The following is a 20,856-nucleotide window of genomic DNA, read 5'->3' on the forward strand; positions in this document are numbered from 1 at the left end:
TCACTCAATGTGGCCCAGGAAAGCAAAAAGTTGGACACCCGTGGCTTAACAGTTCTTCAACATATTGAAGAGTTTTTGAAGTACAGCACCAATTACATTATACCATTCACTCTGGGAACCTAAGTCTCTTTCTGGGGTCTTAAGCACAAAGTATTTGTTTTTAAAATCACTCTCCAAATTGAAAGTTTTATTAAAACACCATTCTGTTATGGGTTAAAATAAAAGCTAATCATATAAAAAAAATTACAAAGTTACGATTACATTCAAACAATAAAATACCTAGCATGTTTCTCTATCAAGATTTGTACGCTGTTGCTTTAGCAGATCTACTTAAATACCACATGGAAGAGAGAAGAATGTGACAGACTTTTCCATTTCACTTATCTGAAATGACTTCAACACATTCTTCCTAGTCTAATATTTACTTAATCATTTATACTGCATGCTTAAGATATATTTATGAGCAGATAAGCTTGAATTAAACAATCATGAAGTATTCTCACATCAATCATCTTTTATCAATCCCGAGGTAGAGCTATTTCTGTAAATTCGTGTTCCCAATATGTGGCATATAACTTTTCATAAGTTTTTCAAATAATTTACGAAATGAACATTCCTTATTGTATGATATTTATGGCTCTGAGTTCCACTGATAAGCGACATAATATTTACATATTATATTTGGAGCTAAAAGAGTTTAAGTTTATTTATAATGTATTCCAAGAATCTGTTGTTTCATTAGCCAGTAACCAACTGTTCTTTTTTCATTTATTTGTATTTTGATTCAGTAATATTTTTATCCAAAATTAAACTGTACTTTTGTCACAGTAAACATTTCTTTAAACTTGAGGATTCCAAAATAATGTCTGGAGATTCCAGTGATCCTGAGGATTGTTCCTCACTCATATCATATGAGATTTTTTTTTAAAAAAAAGTATTTTAATTTAAAAAAAAGCTTGCATGTTTCCAACCATTTTTTTTTACTTCTGAGACTGATAAAAACAAATGGTTCTAGCTGAGCACTGAATGTATTTTGTTTGTTTGGAAGCACATTCATTTGCCCATAATAAAGATAAGCAGGCTCATTTAGATGACATGCAGAGGAAGATATCAACAAGATGGCATGTACATCATGTAAAGTGGTACTTTATCTGATTATAAACTATTTTGCAAGAACACCCACATGTTTTACAAATTCTAGTGTGTCCACCAAAAGAGCCCTGCTCTAAATAGTTACTTTCCCAAGAGTGGAAGATATATAGCAATAGCACTTAGATACCACTTCACAGTGCTTTACAGCCCCTCTCTAAGCAGTTTAGAGTCAGCATATTGCCCCAACAATCTGGGTCCTGATTTTACCCACCTCAGAAGGATGGAAGGCTGAGTCAACCTTTAGCCAGTGTGAACTGAATTGCCAAACTGCTGGCCATCAGGAGTCAGCAGAATTAGCCTGCAATACTGCATTCTAACCACTGTGCTACCATGGCTATTTGATTTCAGATCCAATAATTTTCAATGTAAGCAAGTTGGATTATTTTATCCTTTATTTTGATAGATTGAGTAGATTTTCAGAGCTAACCAACTCTGAAAAGACCTTGAGCGGCTTTCAATATTTAAAGCACAAAAACTTTAAAACATAGTTAAAAACGTAAGTGCTTGGATGAATGGACAATAATAATATTAACAAGGGACCCAAAAACACCCTTCCTCCAGGCCTGGGCAAAAAAGCCAAGGAACTCCCTAATTAATTAATTAATTAATGGAATTTGTGCACATCTCTTTTCCTCAAGAAAAGAGGACTGGGACATCAAAACAGGGCTTAAAAGAACTCCTTTCTTATTAAACAAATATGGCACAAAGGATCATTTGCTAGCAAAGAAACAAAAACGATGTTATGTCATTTTATTTTATTCTGCAAATCTGAATTACACAGAATGCCCACTGTTAGCATCTATTATTTACTAATTGTATTACAATAGAAATTTAGCTTAATACAATATAAAAGGCCAATGCTACTATGAACAGTAAACATCAAATCTCCTTTGTAAAACAGAACATATAATCCATTGCGATGAGATGGGTCATTACTAATTCAATCGTTTTATTTGCTTTACTTTATAGGACCAGTTGGTTAGGTAAAGAGAAATGGCAGTTTATAAATATTCTAAAAAATAGAAATCCCCCTCTGTTTTCTGGTAACTTAATTTCCTTTGATTTTTTTGGTGCTCAAATGTTTACTCAAAAGGCATTTTTTTTTAATTCATGAAATTTGTTAACAGATGACTTATATATAAAATTAGAAATTTTGCCCAAACTGTATTTTTCTTAATTCTATAAGAAGAAAAAAGTCAATCTTATCATGTGCTGCAGAACAGCAGGCAGTTGTATTCATTCTTCTCATATAGCAGTGTATTCCTGGATAATCAACCAGTGAGAGAAGTAATAGAAATAGCTAATAGGTATCTGTGTGCGTGCAGAAGGGGGAAATATAGAAAGTCTACACTAGAGCTAGACCTTTTGAGCTGACTATATATTTAGAATTATGTGAAGGCATGATGGGGCATTAAAAATGCTTCCCATAGGAGACTTACCTATTTATAAAATGGCTGCCATAGAAGTTATGTTTTGTTACAAAACATCCATTTATACTGATTGAACCAAACTGCCTCACTGGGTATTAGCTACTATCCCACTGGGTAGTTCTATACTATACAGAGGAATTGCTGCAAATACATATGATACTAAATGAAACTGCTCTCTGATCAGTTTTGTTTAACATTACCAGAATGTCTGGTATTGGTGCACACTGGTTTCTGAGGCAGAATATAGACTATCTGTGAAAGAAATTCTGAAGAATGTAGTGTAAGCCACTTGGAGCTACCCCATGGTCAAGATAGGTGGCCAATAAATTTAATTAATTAATTACTAATGATTCTACATTTTGATGGAACATTTTATTGGAATGTGGACTTCATTGAAACTGAAGTTGGAATATTGCCTTACTTCAAATATAGAATCAAAAGGAGATGTAAATTTATCAGTTTAGTAATATTCTGTGACAAGTGTGTATGTGTGTGCACACAAGCATGACTATGGGTTGGATAGACAGACAGAAAGGAGAGAGAAATGCACTTGTTCCAAACAACTCTACTTCATCTCTTGCCAAACCTTGGCAAAATTATGGATTTTCCAGAATTATATTTAAAGCATACTCACATCTGTATTTTTCTTCCAAGAGACCCTTAGAAAGAGATATCAAGCCAATCTTCAGGGATTGCACTCTGATTTTTCCAGTCCGGGCACTGTTATAGAAACAGCATTAAAATAGTTGGCAGGAGGTGGTATAATTTAATTCAAACACTGAAAAACACCTGGTGTACTTCAATTTCTAGACATTAGCTACTAATCATATCAATGAGTCTCTTTCACAAATGTTCAGTGCAAACTCTAAATATTTACATTCAGCTTAAACACATTAATTATAACGCGTTGTAGTTGAAGCATACAGCATCACAGCATGTCCTAGTAATGTGACACCCTGCATTGCAGGAAATAATGACAAGTGAATGCAAATTATAGTATCAACAGGTACATTAATATTTCTCAGAGCATGTTTTGACTAGCCTGAGCTTTAAAAACTTTGATATGTATGTACATTAGAGCAAAAATGTTGGGTGTATATATATGCCAATTAGAAAATGCACAGTACTGATTTCATCTAGCAGTATGACTTCAATCTTATGCAGTCTGGTATTTACAAAACCATCATTGGCAACAAATCCAGTGAAAGAAGAGCATCCAGGTGTGGCTTTAAATGGGTCAAGCAGTGCTTCTGCAAATGAGAAAGTTAATCAGAAAGACTTGCTAGGCATTGTCTTTTTTTTCTGGACAGTTCTCCAGTCTCTTCTCTCTACCCTCCCCCACTTTTTTTTTTTTGCCTTTGAGTCAGTCTTGACTCTTGACAATGACCTTGACAAGTCCTTGGATCTTTCTAGTTAAGGCATAAGGCTATAAACCAAAAGACTGGAAGTTCTAGTTTTGCCTTCCTTGGGGCAGTTATTGCCTTTTAGCCATAGGAAGAAGGCTAAATAACAAGCCACTTCTAAAAATACTGCCAAAAACACTAGATCACTTTAGGAATGCTCAACCCCCAGGCCCTGGATTACTACCAGGCCATGAGCCATTTGAAACTGGGCCATAGAAATGGCAGACAAGCACAGGTGAAAGAAAACTGAGACAGACATTTTGCAGAATTACATTTGTTTAAAGACTCCAATACCTGGACTCAAAGGAAATACTCAACTCAATATTACAATATTTAAGCCCGAGTCTGGATGTCTTTCAGTCTTTCAGCTGTCTTTGCCAGCAGCTGTCAGCTAATCCTGAGCTGCTTATAATTGTTTTTGACTGTGATTGTGTGCTTCAGCCTGGTTACTATGACCGTGGGTTGCCTTGGGATTTCTCTGAGCTAATATCTTCAAGTATTGACCCAGATCTACCCATTTCTGGGTATTGACAAAGCTTCTGTTGTGTGTTTTCTCTTTTTTCATTACTGAGCTTCTATATAAGAATGTTGATAGCCATTGAGATAACAAGATTCAGTACAAAGATACAATCTGAAAGCTCAATCCATTGTTTATGGCAATATTTATTAAGAGCCAGTAGGAAGAGAGAAGAAACAACTTCTTCAGTATTAATGTTCTACTTAAGTATTAATCTTAAGTAGTCTAGTTCTGCAATGAGCTCTGATCAATGCCAGCTAAATTGAGAAAGATGATACACATATATGTCTTTCTGTGACATCTCAACTGCATGCATTGACTCTTCATCTTGTTGAACCTCCTACAATCCTTTGTCTAGATCTGATGGTGTCTGGCTAACTAAACCTCTAACTTGCTACTGACAAATTCACATGAATTCCAGACCAAACTTTCACTGCTCAATGATCTATGGAAAGTGCCATGTTTTGTGTGTCAGCTTGGATTTTCTAACTGTGCTTATCATATGAACCTTGTACAAACTCACAGTCAATGCAAGAAATATTTTTTAATAAAATAATCTGTTTCTGAAGTTATTTAAAGATTGTCCTTGAAATGGAGACACATTTGTAAAATAGGTTGCTAATGTCCTCTATACAGAGGTGGTATTCAGCAGGTTCTGACCAGTTCCGGAGAACAGGGAGGGGAGATTTTGAATAGTTCAAAGAACTGGCAAATACCACCTCCGACTGGCCTGCCCCCATCTATTCTCTGCCTCCCGAGTCCCAGCTGATCAGCTGGGTCTTCTTTTGTTACCCTGCACAGGAGAACAGCTGGAAAGCAGGTTAGTGGGGTGGGGAGGGAATGGAGATTTTACAGTATCCTTCTCCTGCTATGCCCACCAAGCCACACCCACCGAATCAGTAGTAAAAAAAACCTGAATCCTGCCACAGCCTCTATCTATGCTCTTTCAGGCATTCTCAGCCCTTCAAAGTAGTTCAGGCAAGAACAACATATATACCTTTTGTGTGATGGTTGCCTAGTTTGCAGTTCATTTTGTCTCCCAAGGTCATTCATTTATACCATTTACAGGCAACCAGTTTTTAAACTCTCTATGAAACAATTCACCTCATTCAGAAAGTCCTTCACGTCTGGCACTGCTGGAAATTCTTCCACAAGAAAACCAGCAGTAAACATTCTAATTTCTCACGCTAGTCTTTCGTTCCAGTACATTACTGTGTTTTCAGTGTTACATACTTAAACCACATTTGCAATGCAAATGTTTATAGGCTTATGTTTAAAGCTGGAGCATTTTTACAGAGCAAATATTAATGGATTCTAAAATATATGAATCTTTGAAAAATAATATTCAGTGATATTAAATTTCACTTTTGTTCTCTCTACTGACTTAATGTGAGAAATAAATAATTCTTAATGTGACAGAAATACAAAAGACAATAGGTGTTGCTGTCAATTGTTTTCACTTAATGTCTTACAAAGACCATAAACATCAGTGAGCATGTCTTACAGATGCTAATTAAATTCCAGATGAAGAGCATGAGAGAAGCAGATGGCACCTGTAGGTGGGTAATTATTTAAAAATGGTGTACATCAATGATATAAACCATGAGCATGTTAAGTGATGAATTAGAAACAAACCAAGCCCATTTGTGAAAACGTTAAGATAAAGTTATGAACAATCATTTTACTGTTGGGGGATTTTACAGGAAAAGAGTTGGCTTTGGCTTGAACACATACTGTATAAAGTGGAAAATAACGGTCAGTTATGAAAAGGCTAGGCAAGGTTCCACATGAAGCAAAATATCAAGGACCTGTTGAATTCTGTAATTGCGTTCAAATCTCAATGGTCCCTTCCTCCCATAAAACTAGGCACCTAACAATCTTTAGATCTGCTTTCATTTGAGGTATTTAGCCTTCTGAAAATAGTAATCAAGGGCATCTATCAAGCAGAAGTTAGTAAACACATTTGAGTTTTTATTGGCATTAAAAAAAAAGCATTACAAATATGTGGATTCGTTTCATCTTTCGCACATATAACCGTAAAAGGAAACTGCTGCACTTACAAGATTTTCCTGAATATCTCACACTTACCTATCATAAACATTGAGCAGCCAGTTGAGACACATATCTACGCAGAGTGGAATGTTTACAAGATCTTCATGCTTGTCTTCCATTCCACTGTAAATCGTACTGAGGCATCCGATGATATCCTGAACGCAAAGGAGCTGATCATTCTGAATCAATTTGTGCTGTTTAAAAGCTTCGTTCGTTGAGTGTAAGTCCAAGAGGTCCACTGGAAATACATATACGTATATGTCAACTAAAAGATATTTCTTTTATCACAAGTATATGAGTTCTCTAAGTCCTAAAGCAAAGCAATATTACACCTCGAAAAGCATTTTCTCAGTTATCTTCCAACTCATGATGTTAAATAAAAGTGTTTGTATAAGCAGTCTGCATTTAACAGTCCAAAGCCAACTGCTTTATAGATGTAGATGGAGAAATCAGTTAGCATAAGCAGTCTGCATTTAACAGTCCAAAGCCATCTGCTTTATAGATGTAGATGGAGAAATCAGTTAGCATTTAATCTAGTTTGAAATTTTGTTTACTGCTATGAGAAATACCTCAGCTAGGATGCTGTGTCATTCAGATCCCTATTCAGCACAATTTCAGTCATATATGTTGTCTTCCTTTTATCTATTTATTGCTTTTCCAGATACTTCACAATATTATGTGTGCGTATAACATTACAGGGGGGCTAAACATTTGAAGGCACCCTAAATTATAATTCTCAAGAAGCAACGCATCAATGAACTTTCGTGTATGATAATATAACATGCATAAACAAGATTTATAAACATGTAGAAGCTTTAAGAAACACAAAAAATATTTTTATTTCAAGTGGCACCTCTACTGGGAACTCATCAAAATTAAGCATACAGGTTTGAAAGTGATATTCTTCCAAAAGAAGATTGATATCTTTGTGGCATGGAATCAAAATGTTGATCTTTTTGGCATGAGATCAAAATGCTTTCATCTTCCAGGCTTTTTAACTACATGAAAGCTCAGCTAAAACCTTTAAAATGCGGATAGTGATATCTTAAAAAGATAACTTTTGTGACAGGTGAAAAGCCCTCGATATTCTGTCCAAGTTCAAGACTTAATGTTTCTGACAAGAAGCACCATTTATTACCAAGAATTCTAAACTGGGAAGGCAGTGAGGGCTTCTGGCTACAACATGTAAACAAGCATTAATCATCTTGATTTCAAAGATATCTAAGCAGGATTCAGCAATTGCTTTGTATATTGGCATCCAACAGTGCTTAGCAGAGCATGCAAAATTATGTATCATTTAAAATCCCTTAATGATCTTGAAAAAAATGTGAAAATGGGGCTTTGCGCATATGTAGTGGCATTCATCCATTATGGAAGCTCCCATTTTTGTTACAGCTGATGACAACAATATGTGTTAATTTCAAAAGGACCTGTAGTTACAATAGTGATTATGGGAAACTAATTATCATCTGTTCAATGAGATAAGAGACAAAAAAAGCTCTTTATGAATTTTTCCCCAAGTAGTCTTAAATTATGGAGACAGGCATTTCATGGGGATAAAAAGGATTTAAGCTGGAAGCCAAATGGTTCCATAATCTTTAGAGACAACTTTTACTAGAAACGATTAAAAAAAATTGCAAGCAGTGTGTTATCTTCGCATTCTTTTCACCTGATATTTGGAATGTTAATATTTAGTTTCATTCAAACCTTTTTATATGATCAGCTTGCCAGTTCTAGGATGAGTGATAAATCGTTACATATCACTGACATGAAATTAAACAGAAAAGCTCTTTATAATAGTAGGGCAGAAAAGCATTGGCAAACATTTGCTATCTCTTATGGAGCACTAGCAATAAACAAAATACCAATGTATTTTGTATTTCTCTCACACAATTCTCATTCTCTTCTTTTACAGAAGTCTTGGGAGGCAATTTCAGTCCTTTTTCCACAATTCCCAATTATAGGTAACACTCCAAAAAGTGTTGCAGCTCTAGAGAGTTTTAAGTTATAAGCAAGGAGGATTATCATTTATTTGTGCTGAAAATTAGATAACAAAAATATTGCGAATCCTTCTACCTTTGTTATCTTTAACCAGTGAGACAAAAATTAGTCTAGAGTAGCCTTTCCCAACCTAGTACTCATCAAATGTATTGGGACTACACATATTCAAACTATTATAGACCAACACTGTAACTTTTTATTCATTTTTATTAAAGCATATTATTGTCAACACAGATTCCAACATTCTTCAGACATCTTCATAACTTCTACCCCAAAGCCTCTGAACTCTGCAATTGGTATGCTAAAACAGGCACCTCTAACCATCAGATGACGAGCCTCTGTTAAAAGGGGATTCAATCCAAAATTCTTTTTGCTTTAAAGTGTTATCACTATACAGGTAGCCTTCAATTTACAACCATTTTGGAGAGATCATTTAAAGTTACAATGGCACTGAAAAAAAGTGACTTATGACAGGTTTTTCACACTTAAAACCATTGCAGCATCCTCACAATCCTGAGATCAAAATTCGGCTGCTTGATAACTGGCATTTATTTATGACAGCTGCACTGTCCAGAGGTCATGCAATCATCATTTATAACCGTCCCACCTGTCTTCCGACAAAGACCATGGGGAAAGCCAGATTCATTTAACAAACACATGATTCAATTAACAATTCCAGTAATTTGCTTAGCAACCATGACAAAAAAAAAGTTGTAAAATGGGACACAACTCACTTAACAACTGTTTTTCTCAGCAATGGAAATGTTGAACTCCCTGTGGTTGCAAATTGAAGGCTACCTGTATATAGTCTGGCACTCTTACAGATTTAAATTATAGTAACTATTTCCCATTTCAACAGACTATACATGCATGACAGTTTGGTTTGGGTGACACCTAAAATGGGAGCATTGCAGAGTTGTTCATCCACATTTAACATGTTAAAAAATTATCGCCCCCAACTTAAGTTTTCCAACTTATTTTTGGTGCCTTCTGATAATAAAATATACAAGACTTGTTTTGCTTTACCTATCCCAAATAGAGGTTAGCTAACAAGCTTAAAAACCATGTCGAGAATAACTGTAAAGGTAGTGTTGTTTAAAGATCTGTCTACTGTTGAATTCAATTCACTTAATAACTAATATAGTGACTGCTTATTTCTGCACAGAGATTATAAAATGTTTTATTGTCAGAGCTGTTGGAAAGTAAAAAAAGGAAAAAAGAACACCTGTTAGCATTTCTGCTTCAGAGAGATTAGTTTAAAAGAACAAAATTGGATTTGGATTCAGTGAGGCCTGGCAGCCAAACAAGATTTTTGACCTCAGTCATTTATAGTCATTCTGCACATTCTTAGTGCTAAAGAGATTTCCAGTAATTTATCTGTGAACAGAGAAACCTTACATTGTTTTTTTCTGGGAAGACGAAACTAAAAATGAAAGTGTGATTAACCTAGTTCTCAATGCCAGACGTGTCTCACCACTATCTTTCCTTCATTACTGTCGACAAAACACTTGATGTTTCAACGAGTTCTAGTGCCATTTTATATCTCAAAAGAATGTCTCACTGAACAATCAGAGAAAAGTTTTGTTTAAAAGACCAGAAATCCCAGAACACATTGGTTTTTCAGTATTTTTATTTATTTATTTATTACTTATACCCTGACTATTATTTTTACAAATAACTCAGGGTGGCAGACATATCCAACACGCCTTTCTCCCCCTATTTCCCCCATAACAATAACCCTGTGAGATGAATTGGGCTAAGACAGATTTGGGTCACCCAGCTAGCTTTCATGGCTACGGCAGGACTGGAACTCATAGTCTTCTGTTTTCTAGCCTGGTACCTTAATCACTAGACCAAGCTAACTAACTGACTTGTCTGTCTATCCATCCATCCTTCCATCCATTCATCCGTATGCTTTTTATATATTTCAAAGGATGTTTCTTATTTTGAGAGCTGGGCATACACATTTCATTTTAATATCTGCCATTGTGCATACAGGTAAATGACAATAAAATTGTCTTATCCCTTTTGTTTACTTTACTGAACTATATATTATGGGAGGATTTGTGTAGTGGATTTACATTTAATTATCCCTATGACTGCATTTACACTATGCAATACAGAAACGAATATACTATTGCAGTTTCAGCTATCTTTATAAATACCAAGTTGATAGCTTTTGGAAACCTAATTTGCCTTTGTGAACATAAATTGTCAGTATAATCCATGATAGAAGAAAAGCAGAAGATTTGACTGTTGCTAAGCAAAATGGAATAAACAGCTGAGAGATTGAAAAAGACAGCTGTGGATTTCTAGGTATACCTGGATGTTTCAATAATGTTAACATTTGTCAAATGTTACCCGATTCTGTGTAATTCTCTTGAGAGCTTATGTTCTGCAGATGTAGGGATTACTTTTTAAAAGGGAAAAATGTGTTTATTTAAAAGTATAACCAACTACCATGAATCCAAAATGATTTAACTCATTAAAAGATGTACTTATATGTGTTTTAATCATTTTTTTCAGCAAACAGCATGCTGTTCCTCTACATTGTAGACAATATTTTCATCCCATAACATATATTTTGCTCCAAAAAGAACCAGGGACAGCTCTTTCTTGCTCTCTTCTTTTCATTTATCTATTACCTATCTTAATTGCTTGGAACTGTACCACCCATACATTTCCTGGGCACCATGTTTGTTATTTATTTACTAATTTACAGTTTGTATACCATGAAATTCAAAATGATTTATATCCTTTTTGGATATATGGATGGATTACATCCATAAAAACAAATTAGCCATGGCAACATAAATGATCATAAACTAATATAAAACTCAAATGAATAAAGCTAATGTCTCATCTTATCAGCAATGACGTGCAAGCACACCATTAAACTCTGGAGACTTTCCAAAATAAAATAATTTTAAAAGCCTCCCAAAATGACAGTACAAAAGGAGCCATTTTGGACCTCTGATGAAATATACTTTAAGGAATAGGGGCAATTATCAAGAAGACCTGCCTCTAAGTCCAGTTCAACAAATTTCATCAGAGGAAGAGCCCTAAAGCATTTTGCCTTCAGTAAAATGTAGAAGATAGATGGATTCCACAGCAGACGTTGTTAGGCCCCTAAAGCAGTTTACTCCCATCAGCAGCTGGGTTGTTGCATTTGGGAAAATCTGCAGTTTCTGAATCTTTGTAAAGCAGTCAGTCCATGACATGTGCCTTGCAGGCATCTAAACTCAAAGTGATAAGAGTATGAATCACTGTCATTCCAAAACAGTGACACAAGTAATGCAAATTAGGTGAAGAGTGATTCAGGCTAGGAGTGATTAGTATTACCATTTTGAATATCAAAATCTTCAGCTTAAGAAACTATCTCCAGATTCTTCAAGATAACTTTGATTTTTGAGACAATAAAGGAGGAATGAATTTTGAAAGGCATACTCACAACGCAAAGCTTTTTGTAGTCTCCGGATCTTGATGGCTGTACGATAAGCAGAAAAGCGCACGTTGTTCAAATCAGCTAAAAAAAAGCCAAAGAAGAGAAAGTTAATATATTCTAAGGAAGTATTAGCCCAATACCATCAAACATTTATTGTCAGTTTTAACAAAATGCATCAACAGTCCATCAATCAATAGTTGATTCTTTTAATTAATTAAGAGGAAAAAAAGAAAATAGGAATGCAACACTACAAATTAAATGAGAGGTTTAAAGTTAGTTCCTGTTCAGAAAAAATGAATAGGATAGAGAATAGGATAATCGCAGCTGTTTAACATTTTAGACAGTTTTACTTTGAACATCGTAGTAACATTTACATGAATGGAGTCAGATGAGAAAAAACAATTTAACTTACAATACAAAACAGGCTAGTTGCTGTAACATAGAGATGTGCAACAAACTATGGACAGGTATACTAAGGATTATGTTTCAAAAATTGATCAGAACAAAGCAATAGATGGACCCAGGGTAAAAGTGACTTGATCTGATTCAATGCAAATTAAGTCAAATATAATGAAAGTGTTTCTTTTTTAGTGAAAACCCTTAGAGATGCTCCAGTGGCCATTCCTAAGCCTTTCGGAAATGCACGAGACTTGATTTTTAGTATTATTCTGCCCTGCACCAGTCCTCTCTGTGGCATATTTTTTTTATAAGATCCTCAGAGGTTTTTAGTAGCAACTCTCACAGTTCCACGTCTTCAGAATCAAAACTTTGATAAACACCCACTGGAAGTAACTTCCTGTTAGAATTGAATTCTATGGAAATGGGCCACATGATCAATCTCTAACTGCATGAGTCTTAATTTCAATATATTCATAGCAAGATAAGAAGTGTTAATAATACATTTAATAGAAATCCTTGAGGGCAATGTCAACTCATAAAACATTTGTATGCCTGTTTTAGAGTTGCCATGAACAGAAGGGCGGGGGGCGTGGGTAGGATTTGAAAGAGCAGTGCAGCAGTTTGGAACCAAAAGTGCATTCCATTCTTCTCTTGCAAAGATTATAACTAAGTGACCAGAATTTCTGCCATGCAAATCTCTAATTAGAGAATGTGATTGATGACTCTTAGCTATGAATGTGTTTCGGCTGGAGAATATGAATTATGATACACCCAAAGGGGTGGGGGGAAACCAGGGTCAAGGGTGACAGTGAATTACGTGTCTCAGAATCAGCTTCAAGCAGGTCATGCCAACATGCTCGCTTCTTATAAATTCTTTGTAGTTTTTGAAGCTTGGCTCAAGACTCATGATTTAATTAGGGCAACTGCTGGAATCCTGACAGCATATTTATTTTCAGCTTTTTTTCCAGAAAATTAAAGAGGCATATATAATGTTCCTTCTTTCACTTTTTCACCCTTATAAACAAAAATGAAATAGGTTGGGCTAGGAGAAGATAAAGGGCCTAAAATTATCCTATGAACATCCATGACTGAGATTTAGAAGGAATCAAGTAGCACCTTTTCAAAACAATGATTTTATTAAAAGACATACGATTTTGTGAACTATAGTTCGTTTCCTCAGATACATGGAATGGTTAAACTGGATGTAGGATTTCAATTGGGATGATACAGGTCAGGAGGAGGAAAGAGTGTTATGTATGTGCATATGAGATAGGTTAAAGTACCCAATAAATTAGCAATTGTAATATTTTAAAACTCTTTGCAAAACGGACTATCTGGGATAGCTTATAACTTTTAAACATGAGTTCTGCAGTCCCTCACTTTAGTGTGCTGGCTTTGCTTTTTCAAAACATATACCTCGCAGCTGAGGCAAACTTGAAACCAAGTGTCTCTGGTGCTAAACTCAGCACCTTAACCATTCCACAACTCTGGATGCTAAAAGTCATGTACTGCTTTCATAAAAGAACCGTTGTGGTGCAATGGTTAGAATGCAGTATTGCAGGCAAATTCTGCTGACTGCCAGGAGTTCAATTCTGACCAGCTCAAGATTGACTCAGCCTTCCATCCTTCCAAGGTCAGTAAAATGAGGAGCCAGATTGTTGGGGGCAATATGCTAACCAGGTAAACTGCTTAGAGAGAACTGTAAAACACTGTGAAGCAGTACATAAACCTAAGTGCTATTGCTATAATGCAGTTCTTACACCTTGAATTTATTATTAAAGAAGCACTAGCCAAATTATATTCCTTAGAGTGTCATCAGGTATGTTTTGAAATATATTATATTCAAATACATGGGATCCTGTGGCATTTTTTTGAGGAATAAATATAATAATTGTACCAAACTTCCATTTAAACCAGAGGTAGTATTCAGCAGGTTCTGACCAGTTCTGGAGAAATGGTAGCGGAAATTTTGAGTAGTTTGGAGAACTAACAAATACCACCTCTGACTGAAGATTTTACAGTATCCTTCTTCTGCCACGCCCACGAAACTGGTAGTAAAAAAAATTGAATCCCATTACTGGTTTAAACTGCAACATACCTTTGCTTTAATTAGAAGGTGTACAATCAATAAACTGAACCTGGCAGTTATAAGGGAGAACATTGTTGTACATTGTATAATGAAAAAAAGTATAAGAATATAATATAGGCATTGGACATAGTTGACTTTAAGAAGAATGAACATGAATGACATTATGACAAAGTTATAGGGTAACTTGTATCCTGCTTATGTGGCATAAACTGCACTTTTGCACATGGAGAGGCTTTAGTTTTAAGGGCACTTACATAGTGATTGGAATAGTTCAATCATTTTAGGATGATCCCAGGATGTTGTTTGTGTGTGATGACTGCAAGAAAAAAACATGAATATTATTTTCAATCACCAGGAAACAAAAATGCAGTAAACAATCTGCCTAAAAATAACAGTTATATTGTTAATGTATCATGACCAAATTTCAGGAATCTGGGCAGTTATGTATCTACACTGAAACAAGTTTTAAACTTATGTATTGTATCATGTATCAATTACACAACATGAATTGATAAGTCACTGTTGAAACACGGGGATTTAGCAAGTAGTTTTTATTATAATGGCAGAATCTCTTATCTGAAGAGTATGTATTATATCAGGGGTCTTCAAATTTGATAGCTTTAAGACTTGTGGACTTCAACTCCCAGAATTCATCCTCCAACCATGTTAGCTCAGTAATTCTGGGAGTTGAAGTCTACAAGTCTTAAAGCTGTCAAGTTTGAAGACCCTTGTATTATATCTTTATGGAATATGATTAGTTCTTTGAATCCTGCCTCTATATTTCTCAGATTTTTACTGTTTTTAATATAGACGGTCACTGACTTACAACCATTCATTTAGTAACTATTCAAAATTATAACAGTACTGAAAAAGTAACTTATGATTGTTTTCCACACTTACGAATATTGTAGCACATGATCAAAATTGGGATGCTTGGCAACTGACTGGTATTTATGACAGTTGCAGTGTCCCAGGGTCATGTGATCACCTTTTGCAACCTTCTGACAAGCAGAGTCAATGAGGAAGTCAGATTCACTTAACAACCACATGTTTCATTTAACAACTGCAGTAATTCGCTGAACAAACATGGCATAAAAGGCTGTAAAATGGGGCACAATTCACTTAACAACTCTCTTGCTTAGCAACAGATAGGAATAAATACCAATAGGTTATTGGTTGATGACACTATGTTGATGACATTTGCCTGGTAGCAAAAACTGTAAAGGATCTGCAAGTCCTAGTAAAAAAGTGAAGCACCACAATAAAAAAAAAGGACTAAAATTAAATACTAACAAAAACACACTAATGAGTACAGGGTAGAAAAGTTAATCTCAGAATTATCAATGAAGCTATTGAAGAGCTGGATAGCTTCTACCTTTCAGGATCAACACTAAAGGAACAAGCAGTCAAGAAATAAGCCACAGACTAGCACTTGCTACAACAGCCAGAGAGACTTTGGAAAAGATATTCAGATTCAGTTATATGTGTACATCTATAAAGAAACGTGCATGCAATGCTAGTCCCTATGATACTTTATGGAAATGAAAGTTGGGGCTTTGAAGAAGCAGAATAAGAAGAGTATTGACCCTTTTGAATTTTCCTGTTGGAAAAAACTTCTGAAATGCTATGGACAGCAAAGAAAATAAACAAGTGGATCATCAAATTAATTGACCCAGAGCTCTTATTCAAGGCACAAGTGATCAGATTGAAATTATCCTACTTTGATCACATCTTGTAAAGACTGAGCTCTTTGGAGAAGGCTCTTGTGCTGGGGCTGTTATCCTGGGAAAGGTAGAAGGAACTAGAATAAGAGGCTGACCAGTAGCAAGGTAGATGGATTCAGTTTCAGTGGCAATGAATGCCACTGAAAGACCAGGTTAGGGACAAATCAACATGGGGTCAGCAATGACCTGATGACGTGCAACCTCCTTCAAATCATGCACAAGAATGTTATTTTATTTCAGCATTTCTGGAAAACTAATTTCATTAGATACAGTAAGTCATCTTTAAAAAAAGAACCTTTCAAACATCCAATATGATACAATGTTCATAAATTGAGTATATGTTAACAAATTAAGCATTATTTAATGAAGTAATGCATTATATTCTCCTCTTTAAACCTGCTTCAATAAGTGATGTACACTCAGTTAAATAATAATGTTGATGGCCAAAATCAATTAGAAAATAAATTTTCACTGCCTACTCAGCCATGGTTAGAAAGAAATTGTGATATATTTCTTACTGATGTCAAAATGGAGAACTGGGAAATATTTCTAGTTCCCGGAGAATAGAGTTTTGCTACCCTCCAGAGGGAGCAAATCCTCCAGAGGGTTTTTAGCCATCCCTGCTTCCACTTTTAACCGATCATTTACTCCCCAATCTTTACATCCATCTTCATTGCTCACTTCCACCCAAATAAAGTAATATGGCCCCAGTGCTGTTTTACTCGGCTGCTAATTCAGTTAATATGACCAGTTTGTCTAAAGAAAACAAATTGGCTGTGGATTCACTGATTCCCAAGCTGTCTCCCTAATGTCCTCTTGCACTAAACTGCTGATGGCTTGAAAAATTGCTCGGAAATTGTTATTTATTTCCTAGGACATAAGTTTTCTTCCCTTCATTTAGTGGAATTCTATTGCCCTGCCATTCTAATTTCTTTAGCCACTGACCTTGGAAGCTTAGGACTGCTTTCACGCATTACTTATAACATTTAAACTTAACGTAATTGTATATTATGATGTACCTATAAAGAGCAGTCCAAGTAACAAGATAATATAATCTCTGTATCAATCAATGTCAAGTCACTCACTCAAGGAAGATTAATTTTTATATCTATGTGTGACAATTTAGGTTTTGTGCTGTTGCTGTATGTTTCTCTGCATGCCTTTTTTGACTCTTTGTATGCTGCTAGTACAAGAGTGTCATCTTTGCTACGGCCCTACATTGATAAGCAGTGCAGAATTTTGCAGATACATTTTCTTCCCTAGTTTGGATTCAAAATTTTTTACTACTGGTTCTGTGGGCGTAGCTTGGTGGGCAAGGCAGGAGAAGGATACTGTAAAATCTCCAGTCAGAGGTGGTATTTGCTAGTTCTCCAAACTACTCAAAATTTCCACTACCAGTTCTCCAGAACTGGTCAGAACCTGATGAATACGACCCCTGGTCCTAACTAGAATACAGAATATCTTTGTTGACTATTATTTTTAATTTTAATTTTTGCCTGTAAATAAATGAATAGTTCTGTTTAAAAGAAATTTATTCCATTTCTACCTCTCCTGCTGCAATTCAAGTAACTCTCAGATAACTTAGCAACTGTTCCAGTCTAGCTGATCCTGCAAATACTCTTAAGATAATAAAACTATTATCTTATCTCAGATTTATATTTCATTTTTTAGCAATTTCTGATAAAAATGTAGCTTTAAATCTATTTACCGTGGCTTATAAATCAGTGGAGAGATTAATAGGAAATTCTGGATAAACAAAAGGAAGTGGAGAGTTAAATGTCTTTTTTCTAATAAGCTATTTTGTTTGCCACTAGTGAGGAAAAAATAAGAAATATGCTCTATTTAATGCTGAGTAATATTTATTCAATTCTTTCACACAAAATATTATTTGTTGATTGCAGGGTTAAATTTTAACAAACAAAAATTATTCAGTGGGTTGACTACCTTTACATGTGCTCTTGGCTAGTTCTGTGAATATCAGAAGAGAAAATGTAATAAAAACTGTTTACAAAATGAAACTTCTGTGTTAACTGCTGTAAGGTAGAAAGGAAAAATTTAGATTTATGTTGCCACTAACAGAAATATATTTCTCTTCTGAATTTTAAGGGGAACATCATAAAATTTATCTAAGATATAGATCAAGCATTTCATCAGCCTTGAAAAATTGTAGTGGAAAATGCTAGTAGCTTTACAACATCATAAAAACAGGCTTTTAAAGGCAGGCTTCTCGTGTCTCTAAAAATTTATTTTCCAAGCTTCCTACTGCAATAACTTTTCATAGCACCGAGACACCCCTGCCCTTTCTAAAACACCCAACATGAACTTTCATTCTCTTCATTCATTATTTTCATCCCTGTGTGTTATTTTAAAGAGATAACTGAAAGACTCAGGCTTTGCTCAACACCCTTATCCACACAATATTTTAAAGGATAAATATTTAAACCCAAACATACCCAATTCAAATCTCAGAGGAAAGGACTCTACCAAATATTGGAAATAAGGCTTAAGATGTTTGAAATGCACGGGCATGGAGAATCATAGAATCTCTGCAAGGTCACAGACTCTTGGAATGGACCTCTTAGTCCAACCACCCCACTTAGTTTAAGAATCCAAACAAAAGCATCCCTGACAGATGACTGTCTAGGCTTTGTTTAAACCAGGTGTCCCCAAACTTGGCAACTTTAAGACTTGTGGACTTCAACTCCCATGCTGGCTGGAGAATTCTGGGAGTTGAAGTCCACAAATCTTAAAGTTGCCAAATTTGGGGATCCCTGGTTTAAACTCAAGGGAAAGTTTACCATGGGTATGAAACTTGGTGGCACAGTAGTTAGAATGCAGTATTGCAGGAAAATTCAGTTCACTGCCAAGGGTTCGATCCTGACTGGCTCAAGGTTGACTCAGCCTTCCATCCTTCTGAGCTCGGCATTGCACTCATGTCAGAAGCAACAAAGCACTTCCAGGTTGAAAGGATTAAGCCAATGACATCATCATTGTCTGGAGGATGCCCAGTTGTGAGCAGGACCAAAGGACAGGAGCTCACTCCACTCCACAGTAGGTCTCAAACATGATCTTGCTAAACTCCAACCCAGCATCCAAACCATGAAAGCTGCAAGGCTTCATGGTTAATTAATTGGTTTATTGCTTAATGAATCTTACTGTTAGGAAATTTTTCCCAGCATTCATCTGGGATTTGTCTTCCTGAAACATAAATCCATGGCCTTGCCCCTAAGTATGGGCAACGAATTTGTATTTGTTTGGAAAGATAGAATAGCTACTACAATGTCATTTTTAGGCCGCTCCTGAAGAATTCTACTTAGCATGGGTTATGATAGGGGAAAGCATCGAACAATGCATAAAAGATAGAGTATCTGTCTGCCCTAACTATGAACCTGAACTTTGTCAGCAAATTCATCAGGTACGCTGCCTCCCTCATTGCATAATCATCCAAAATGAAAGCTCTTAAGCATGCTATCATACCTTCACTTCAGCCATTTTTGAGGGTCCATAAAGGAAGATTCCCTATCTGGAGCAGCTATGCCCCTACATCTCAGGACACATAGAAACAACAAAGCATATGAACTGTGGTGGCACAGTGGTTAGAATGCAGTATTGCAGGCAAATTCAGTTCACTGCCAAGGATTTGATCCTGACTGGCTCAAGGTTGACTCAGTCTTCCATCCTTCCGAAGTCGGTAAAATGAGGACCCAGACTGTTGGAGGCAATATGTTGACTCTATAAACCACTTAGGGAGGGCTGTAAAGAACTGTGAAGCAATATATAATTCTAAGTGCTATTGCTATATACTTCTCCAGTGCTGTACCATAAACAGTTGCAATAGTCTTATTGTATAATTATGTCAAAAATATCCAGGGTGCATGGGACATTCCCTGCAGTTTCTGAATACCAACCTTGCTACAACCTATAGCAATGCCAGTTCTGTCTACCCTAAAATCTGTGTGATGAAGATTTGAGGCTCATGTTTGGGACTCAATATTACAAATTAGACTCAGTAGTTACTCATATGCCATAATAGGGTACCCCCCCTCTAATATTCCCCTTTATCTTTTTAATAATCCCATGTTTTCTTTTAGATTCCCACTTTTTAAATATTTTTTATGTTATAATATACACTTATACTTTTTGGTTTATATATTTTACATGGCTTTTACATAATAAATTTAAAAATAAAACTGTAATAAGTTTTTCTGTAATCCAGATATGTTTACCATGAATATACAACATTCATTTAATATAGAATTGGCTTAGAGACATCAGTTTCTTATTCTGATAAGCATTTATCTAAACTGATCATGTCTGTTAAAAATAGCAGTAAATCGGTTGATTGTTTTCTGGCTGTATAAACACAGTGTTTTTATTTCTGCTTATTATGCTGGACCCCATGGGTCTATTTTTCATCAACTCATTTTCGACCTTCCTTAAAAGCATCCAAATTTGACAGTTGAAAAACTAGCCTCTGTCTCTTTGATCTCCTTGATGTCTGGTCAATAAATGGAGCACATAAATGACAAAAGCATAAAAACGATTATCACTGAACAGGAGAAAGAGATTAAAAATGGGGGAGGGGGAAAAGCAACAACTCTGAACTGAATCAAGTAAAGGCATATGATTACATATGCTTTCAAA

General features: G+C 35.6%; 1 protein-coding gene across 7 annotated transcripts in view; it reads right to left on the bottom strand.

Moving 5' to 3' along the window:
- UTRN (utrophin) overlaps positions 1-20,856 on the bottom strand; it is a 353,724-nt gene that overhangs the window by 45,798 nt on the left and 287,070 nt on the right. For all 7 annotated transcript variants that reach the window (XM_087939884.1, XM_087939867.1, XM_087939871.1 and 4 more), the window contains exons 60-63: positions 14,743-14,804; positions 12,007-12,081; positions 6,591-6,792; positions 3,217-3,302 (exon numbers count right to left, since the gene is read on the bottom strand). In XM_087939884.1, the coding sequence (XP_087796010.1) occupies positions 3,217-3,302; positions 6,591-6,792; positions 12,007-12,081; positions 14,743-14,804 (425 nt within the window). The remainder of the gene's footprint in view (positions 1-3,216; positions 3,303-6,590; positions 6,793-12,006; positions 12,082-14,742; positions 14,805-20,856) is intronic.

The sequence above is a fragment of the Pseudonaja textilis genome, chromosome 1 (genome assembly GCF_049901715.1).
Source record: "Pseudonaja textilis isolate UNSWEBS1 chromosome 1, rPseTex1.2, whole genome shotgun sequence".
NCBI classification, from domain to species: Eukaryota; Metazoa; Chordata; class Lepidosauria; order Squamata; family Elapidae; genus Pseudonaja; species Pseudonaja textilis.